At 43.7% G+C, this 9,172-nt stretch overlaps 1 protein-coding gene across 5 annotated transcripts in view; it reads right to left on the bottom strand.

The window, feature by feature from the left end:
• Nucleotides 1-7,810: 7,810 nt before the first annotated feature.
• PUM1 (pumilio RNA binding family member 1) overlaps nt 7,811-9,172 on the bottom strand; it is a 116,959-nt gene continuing 115,597 nt past the window's right edge. For all 5 annotated transcript variants that reach the window (XM_015423384.1, XM_015423383.1, XM_015423379.1 and 2 more), the window contains exon 22: nt 7,811-8,531. In XM_015423384.1, the coding sequence (XP_015278870.1) occupies nt 8,400-8,531 (132 nt within the window). In that variant the 3' untranslated portion in view covers nt 7,811-8,399. The remainder of the gene's footprint in view (nt 8,532-9,172) is intronic.

The following is a 9,172-nucleotide window of genomic DNA, read 5'->3' as shown; positions in this document are numbered from 1 at the left end:
AGCTCTATGTGTTGGCATTGTAAACAATTTAAGGGTTGGTTCTCCCATATGTGGTGGGAATGTCCAGAGGTTAGAGTTTTTTGGTAAAAATAATACAAACTATAAAGAAAATATGTAAAATTTCATTGAATGTAGACTTCAAACTAATGTTAATGGGTATATTAGGAAATGAGGCAGTCAATAAGGAAACCCAGGCTATACTCAGAGCTATGGTGTTAGCAGACAAGGCAGTGATAGCTCTGGGCTGGAAATCTATGGACAATAGATACCTGGCACACTTATTTGTTTGATTTTGTGCAGTCTGACATCATCGAGAAGCTGCGCCAGAAGACCACATGGGAGGATAAAGCCGAAGAAATTAAAACTAGATGGAAGACCTATCTAAAGTGGACAACATTGGAAGGAAGACAGGACATTCGGTGGAAGATTCAGACTTTGTGCCCGTGGCTGTGAATAAAGGATCAATGAACAAGGGGTAGACGGAGGGAGGGAGGGGGGAATTTAACGATTTATGTAAAGTAAGGAGACAAAAGATATGATGTAATATATAGAAAACCTACAAAAATAAACTTGTTTTTTTTAAAAAAGGTATAGCTGGCAAGCACCCAGATTAAAATTTGCCAATTGCTGTAGATAAAGCAGATTGGCTAACACTTCATTTTGGATTGCAGATCTTGAAACAGAATCAGATTAATCTTTTTGGGAGGTGGTATGGTCAGCATATGCATCCTTGACTAAATCCATAAACGTACAACAAAATTATAAAATACTCACCAGGTGGTATTTGACACCTTTAAATTACATAAAATGAATAGTAAATTATCGCCTTATTGTTGGAAAAAGTGTGGAGGTATAGGCTCGTACATCCATTGCTGGTGGGGGTGCACAGTGATTAAAACATTCTGGCAAAATATCATAGCTCAAATCAAATTTCTAACTGTTTATGACATCCCAGAAAAACCTAAAATCAGACTTCTGAACTATTGGAAAGACATCTCAATTCCCCAATATAGCAAAGAACTATTAACCCTATTATTTTCAGCTGCAAAAATAACAATCACACAGGGATGGGAGAGTAACTCCCCCTTACATATTGATACATGGTACTCCAAGGTATGGGAACACCTTCTGACGGATAAAATCTCAGATAAACTGGCAAACTCAGACCCCTCTCATAATTCCCAAGCATTTTATGGAAGGTGGCGGTTGATATTGGAAAAACTGGAGTATGTTTTAGAGCAAATTAAAGCCATACAGAAATTACAGTACTATAGTTTTATTCGTAAAGAATGGATTTTGTAATTATTGGATTGTTAATATCGTTATGCTCGGTGAGTTTGTTTAGTGTTGATATTTGGATTCCGTAATATTGTACTGTTAATAAAACAAGTTGTATGTCAACACATTGTTTATATTTATATTGAAAATAATTAAAAAAAATTCTTCAGTGGCTAATCAGAAGACCTGCTGGGCACCAAGAAAGGTGTCGGTAGGTGCCGTGGTGCCCACGAGGACCACATTGGGGATGCCGGGATCAGACTGTAGTTCACATGCAGAAGGACTTTCAGCCCCCAAACACTGTTATCCCAAACAGAAATGGCCCAGTGAAGGAAACTATTCACCTTGATGTGAAAGAGCATGTGGCTACAATCTCAGGAATGAGATGCACAAAAAAAGAGAATATACGGCCCTGGCCAGGATAGCCCAGGTGAGCCTGATCTCATCAGATCTTGGAGGCTACGCAGGGCAACCCTGGCAAGTATTTGGAGGGGAGACCTCCAGAGAATAGCAGGGCTGGGAGGCCAGAGGCAGGCTATCAAGCCACCTCTCCATGCCCAAGTAGGAGTTGCCAGCGGTCGCCATGACTTCCAGGCACAGGTGCACACACATACACAAATGGAGAAATACCCAAAAAAGAAAGAAAAGAGATCATGAATTACTGTGACAGAGCTCAGGTTGAGTCCAGGGTCCCCACTCCTTTGTAGCGTGTTGTCTTGTGGACAGGGCCGCTTCTAGGTTTGGGAGACCAGAGTGACCGCTCTCCTGCTCACCTTCAGGAACCCACTTGTGCCTTCCTTCTTTCTTACCTCTCCCCCCACAAAACCAGCAAGCCACACTTTCTGAACCCAAGATTCCTTCCCTCTCACAAACAGTGGGCCCTCAGTCTGATTGACGGTAAACAGCAGTGTTGTCACGGCAACCAAAATGGCGGCCAGACTCTGCAAAGGTTCAGGAAGCTTTGTAAGGCATATGTGGCTTAGGGTTGCCAGGTCTGGGATGGAAAATACATGGAGACTTTGGGGGTGGATCCAGGAGAGGGCTGGGTTTGAGCAGGGGAGGGACCTCAGCAGGGTACAATGCCATAGAGTCCACCCTCCAAAGCAGCCATTTTCTCCAGGGGGACTGACCTCTGTCAGCTGGAGATCAGTTGTAAAAGCAAAAGATCTCCAGGCCCCACCTAGTGTGGCTTGCCATGCTTTTTTTAGGGGGTGGGGAAGAGGCACAGAGAGGCAGCATGGTGTAGTGGTTAGTATCTGCATAGGATCTGTGAGACCCAACTTACAGCCCCCACTCATCCATGGAAGCTCTGGAATCAGAGACAGAATTCTTATGAACACCAGTTGCATGTGCATTGGGGGGGACTTGTCTTCCAGCTGTGCTTGTGGGCTTCCGGAAAACATCCAGCAGAGAACTTGCTCAGATAGCTGCAAGTCACTAAAATTATGTTGTACCTGTACCTCTCTGCAAATGAACTCCCTTCTCCCCCAGTCAGTTTAACAAAGGAGTTTGTGTTTCCTATGTAGCAACAGGGCTCAAATGTGCCAAAAATTCTGGCAGGATATCCTGGGGATGGTGAAGGAAATGACAGCAACTGACCTGCCCAACAATCCAATAATATTTTTGCTGTGAGCCTGGATTTGTGTTAGAAACTGTTCCAAGGGTTGAAGTCGTCTTTTATTTATCAGCATTGGGGACAATATCAATCACACAGCTCTGGAAGAGATGTTCCTGGCAAATGGAATGTGGCTTCTAAAACACAGGAGATAGGTTGTGTTCAATAGACACCTTCCAGAGGAAATGGTCAGGGTGGTTGACTTTACTAGGGAAGAGGTGAGGAAGTTTGTATCTTCATCAGGGCAGTCAAGTTGATCTTTGAACATTGTAACTTAGAGAAGAAAATAATGGATACATTATGGCAGAATAGAACAGATTCAGGTAGGTAGCCCTGTTGGTCTGAAGCAGCAGAACAAAGTTTCACTCCATTGGCGACCATAAGACCAACAGTTTAATTTTGGGTATAAGGTTTTGTGTGCATGCACACTTCTTCAGATACTCAGAATTAAACTTTGTTGGTCTTAAAGGTGCCAATGGACTCAAACGTCATTCTATTGCTTCAGACCAACAGGGCTACCCAGCTGAATTTTTAACAGAATACTGATGCTTCATGTGGAGAGTTTCTTAATTAGGTGGATTTTTTTTTTAATTAGGTGGGATGATTTTTTTTAAAGCTTTGTGAGGTAGAGGTACATTGATTTGTGCAGAGCAGTTTTTTTTCTCGTGAGTAATTAAATTCGCTGCCACTGGAGGTAGTACTTGCCACTAGCAGAGACAGCATTAAAGAAGGATTAGGGAGATGCAGAAGAAATCCATCGATGGGTATTAACCAGGAGAACTGAAGGGAAACTCCACATCCAAAGAGGATAAAACCTGTGAATTCCAGTGTTAGACTGCTTTGGCCCATTGCCCTGCTTCTTATCTATCCAGGGCAACCAGTTGCCACTTTGTGAAACAGGATGCTGGACGACATGGATTGCTTGTCTGATCCAGAAGGCATCTTATATTTTCAGACATTTATAGTCCACATATAGTGGCTTAGAACAAATATATATGCCATCAATATGCAGATGACACCCAGCTCTATCTGATGTTGGGCAGCTGGTCGGACTCCAACCCATATCTGAACTGGGCATTGCAAGCCGTGGCTGGTTGGCTTAGACTGAGTCATCTGAAACTAAACCCAGCGAAGACGGAGGTCCTGTGCCTGAGCTGGAGAGGTCTGGGGACGGGGCTCCCTCTCCCAACCTTCGACGGGGTGCCTTTGGTGCCCATGTCAGAGGTTAGGAGTCTGGGTGTGCTCCTGGATCTGTCCTTAACCATGGAGGCCCAGGTGGCATCCACTGCCAGATCAGCCTTTTATCATCTTTGGCGGGTTCGGCAGTTGGTCCCCTTCCTCGACCGTGATGACCTGGCTATGGTGATCCATGAGACGGTTACCTCGAGATTAGACTACTGTAACGCTCGCTACATGGGGCTGCCTTTGTTGCAAATCCGGAAGCTGCAGTTAGTGCAGAATGCTGCGGCCAGTCTTCTGATGGGTCTCCCTAGATGGGAGCACATCCAACCTGTGCTGAAAGCTCTGCACTGGCTGCCTATAGTTTTCCGAATTCGCTTCAAAGTGCTGGTACTTACCTTTAAAGCCCTATATGGCCAGGGTCTGACATACCTGAGGGACTGCCTTTCCCCATACATACCCCAGAGAGCACTACGATCGGGGGCCCAACATCGATTAATGATTCCAGGCCCCAGGGAGGCCAGGCTTGTGGCAACCAGGACCAGGGCCTTCTCAGTGGCAGCTCCTACCTGGTGGAATGAGCTCCCGGAGGAGATCAGGGCCCTGCGGGACCTCTCACAGTTCCGCAGGGCCTGCAAGATGGAGCTCTTCCGCCAGGCTTTCAATTAGAAGCCGCCGCCACCACTACCACCAACTACCTTATGGGAACTTGGGGTATTGGGATGGCCCATTATAAGATCGAGCCACAGTGCTTCTACTGACCGTACCGCCGAATCAGCCTCGGAGCTTCATCTACAGGCTACCATCTTGCTCTGACTGAATGCTTTAATAACACCGCTGAGCACTTTATTTTGATAATGGTTGTTTTTATGTGTTTTACTGTTTTATATTAGCACATGGTGCCCTTTTTGTGAGCCGCCCTGAGCCCATTCGCAGGGTAGAAATATAATAATAAAATAAACTAAAAAAAAACAAAAAAACCCAACCCTCCCATGAAAACAGCAGTGGGGGGGGGGGTGTTGGGGAGAGAATTAAAATTAGTTAAAAATAATTCAAAGTGTATCAGATTTAAAAATAAACAGGAGACATTGTCTTGTTTTGCTTTTAAAGGCACACAGCATCAAAGCTGTAACACCTTCAAAGAACCACAGGAGAAAAGGTATAACTGTGGTGACATTATACAGGCAAGGGGGAATAGTTCCATCTAAAAATGGGGAAAAAGATTTGCGGGGGGGGGGGAGTGACTTACAGCGACCCCAGCAAGGAACTGTAAAAAGAATTTACCAAACAAGACAAATGAGAAGCAGGGCTGATTTCCTATTGTCTTTCTCTGTAGAACCTTCCTTGGTCTCCCATCCAAGTATCCACCCTGCTTATAGCTTCTAAGATTGGGTGGAATCAGGCTAGATTCCATACCATTCCACATCCATAGGTAGATTGCTACATCTGAGAAGGCTCTATTCCTATTGCTCGGAGACATGGCCTGGATGAGGTGGGAGGCTCACACACAATTTGCACACAGGCTCAATCCCTGGATCTCTGCTTAGGAGCTCATCTGATGGAAAAGACACTCCTCTGCCTGAGACCCTAAAAAGCTGTTGCCAATCAGATCTAAGCAGTCCAACTTGTTTTGAGACAGCCTAAAGTGGCCAGGGCTCATGCTGAAGATCAAGCTTCAGAACTTCAAGGAAATCCAGTGAAGATCCGAAGCCCATGTAGTTGTTCTCCAATCCACTGTGACTAATTGTAAAAAGGAGAACTTTCTTTGCACAGGTGTGTTGAGACTCAGCTGTGTTCAAGACTGCAGTAAAGACATCAAGTCCAGAACAGCTTTTTCATATGAAGATGACACAAGAACTGACCACAAATAAATTCCATAAGGAATGGAACAATGAAAGAGATGTGCTCAGTACACGAGCATGTTTTGTATGCAGAAGGTGGCAGGTTCAATTTCTGGTTAAATATCTCATGCATCAGGTGTTGGGAAAAGACCTTTCTCTGCTTGATGTGGTGAACAGCTTCTGCCAGTCACAGAAGAGATTACACAGCTAACTGGACCTATCACACAATTTGGTCCAGAGCAGCTTCATGTACCAGGAAAGAGGCTCCAGGGAAGGGGCGTGGCTTAGTAGAGCATCTGCTTGGCATGCAGAAGGTCCCAGGTTCAATCCCTGGCATCTCCATTTAAAAGGACCAGGCAGTAGGTGATGGGAAAGACCTCTAGCTGAGTGCCTGGAGGGCTGCTGCCAGTCTGAGTAGGCAATACTGACTTTGATGGACCAATGGTCTGAGGCAGCTTCATGTGTCATGGCTAAATAAGTAACTTCATCTACAAATGGTTCTGGGTTTAATCCCTGGCACTTTCCAGTTCAAAGGAAGATCTGCCTGAGAGAGGCATAAGTAATGGCTGATCAAGAAGGCCTGACCGGTGCAGAAGACAGTGTTCCATATCAGATCTGAAGCGCACTGTTAAGTCAGAACCGCAAGTCAGAAAAGAAAGACAGACAAGCAGTGGAAGTTGTTTTGTCCTGGTGCACTATATTGAAAAAGAAAAATATTCAAATAAAAGCACAAACCCAGATTCCAAAGTTCTGTATTTTTTTCAAAATAAAGATCACACATTGTTTAGAGACAATCTACACAAGAGTTACAAAAAATAGTTGCCCAGGCATAAGCATACACAGGTTTGTTAATTATACACATATGGTTACAAGTGTGCTTGCAAAAGGGTCATTGGAAATATACACAAGGCTCCGTAAATGTACACCGTGTAGTGTTACAATTCTATATTCAAACAAGGGAAAATTGACAGTATGTTACATTCACTTACAAGTAGACAAAATGCAAAATACAGGTTTTTTAATCTTCTGTACAAAAAAGGCAAAGAGATTGACACTTTACAAGGTGGAAGGGTGGGGGGGGGGACTCTGATTGTAAAGGAATACTAAGTGGAGGGGGCTGTACTTCTCTGCACTTTTTATTTTACTGCCACAAAAAGAAGTAAAACGTTACTTTTTAAAGAGAGATTCGAATAAACACTATTTTTTTGTTTCGTTTAAATCCCCAACTGAATCGTTTTGTGTATAACATTTAGAAAGGATCGCTACTCTCTTGACTAGGTGACAAATAAAACCAAGCAATTTTTTTTTCTTAAACATTAACCAGGCTGTATAAAGAGAACATTTCCTTCAAAAGAAAAAAATTTACTTCTGGTTGAAATTACAATTTACAATATACAACACTATATGCTACGACCATAAAAAGGGGGGTGGGTGAATATACACTGAAATGCACAGGGTCGGCTAATTTATTTCCTTACCAAAAATGGGTTTTTTATGTTGATTCAAACTTCTCCACATTTACATTACAGAGGTTTACAAATGTACAATTGTACAATCAAAAGTATGTTCCACTACTAGGGTACATTATAGATACAGATTAGACATCAAAACAAGAAAATACTACAAATTTTTTATATATGCAAAGTCTACACCAAGTATACACTATATATTTATAGAAGCAAGACCAAAGTTGAGTTGGATTTTTTTTCTACATGCTAAATAATGATAAAAAAATTGCCTCCGTGTGAACAGAAGAAACTGGAGTAGGCAGTAAACACACACCCTTCTGTCTACTTTAAAAACTTTCCTTGGTGTGCCGTGTTTCTTCCGATATTAACTGCTAAGCTCAATTCTCGCTTTTCTTTTAGCACATTATACTAAGAAAAAGGAATTTTAAAAGTTTCAGAAACTTAAAAACTTACTTTCAAATCGAAGCTTTAGCAAACTGATTTCCTCTCTTTTCAATTTATAAACGGCGTCAAATGCCGATCGGTGCAATTTAACTAAAATTTTATATTTCTCTTTTGAGTTCATGACTAAAAGAGAACAAAACCAGGCATTTTGAGGGGAAAAAGGTCTCTCTGGCAAAGCAGATGAGTTAAAAACTGGGTGTGGGGGTCTTTTTGTTCAATTGATTTTGAATCAGCCACCCTGAAAAATTTCTGTATTTGAAATATAGTTACATCAATGAACCCGAAAAAAGTGTGGCTTCCCATGTACATCTGTTGCCTATGTACAAGAATTCTATACACCACTTGAAACAGCAGGGCAACTAAGTATTTAAAAAATAATTAGTACATGTTATGCAGAATAAGATTAAAGGAATTTACAAAGGGTATTTTTGCCTTTTGTGTGTGTATGCGTTTTGTTCTCACGTTCACGTTTAGCAACCACAAATTATTTTCAAAGTGTATATTGGAATAGGATTGGTTGCTGGTTGTAAAAATCCCAGGTAGTCGCTGACTCTTCCTGCGGGTTCCGTCCTCTCAGATGATACCATTTGGTGGCCCGCAAATTGGCCCTAGGTCAACCCCATTCTTCATGTAATACTTTTCCAGCTTGGCCAAGATGTGTTTTCCGTAGGTGTATTTGCGGAGAGTCGCGATGTGTGGCCGGATCTGGAGAGTGAAAAAGCAGAGAAGTGTATGAACTATCTATGGACAATCATGCCTGTCGAGCGCTGAACGACAAGAGGACATTCCTCTGCTATTCCCAGTGCCACCAATCACCTACGTTACTGTGAAATAAATAAACGTTTGACACGTTTTATTCCGTTACATTCTTCGCCTCCCTTCCAAAATTGGTTCAAGATGGCCATCAGTCAACAATAATCATGAAACATCTATATATCTATCTAACAGCCAAGTTGTCCCCGTGAGTGCGGATCGCTAAATCAGCGCTCCGGGGGCACTTGGGGGGGAGGGGGAGGTTTGTGCACACGTGGGCCAGTCCCCACGTGTGCACAAGAATGCTAAACCTTGAAAAAAAATTCGGGGGGATGTTTAAATCCCCCTGAAAGTGCAAGACCGTTCCGTGCGCATGCGAACAGAACGCTTGGCAACCGAGGCTGCCGCCGCTTGAAAGGGAAGCGGCGAGTGGCGAGCAGCGAGGGGGGGGGCGAGTGGCGAGGGAGCCTAAGGAGCCTCGCCGCTGCCGCCGCCGCCTCGGAGCCAGCCAGCCGGGCGGGCGGCCGGGAAACATCAGGGCCAGGGGGGTGAGAACTCGCAGCCGCCGCCGCTATGGAGCCTCGCCGCCTCCG

The sequence above is a fragment of the Gekko japonicus genome, unplaced genomic scaffold, assembly GCF_001447785.1.
Source record: "Gekko japonicus isolate JY-2015 unplaced genomic scaffold, Gekko_japonicus_V1.1 scaffold1743, whole genome shotgun sequence".
NCBI lineage: Eukaryota > Metazoa > Chordata > Lepidosauria > Squamata > Gekkonidae > Gekko > Gekko japonicus.
Note: the sequence above shows the minus strand (reverse complement) of the source record. Positions and strands in the feature narration are given on the sequence as shown.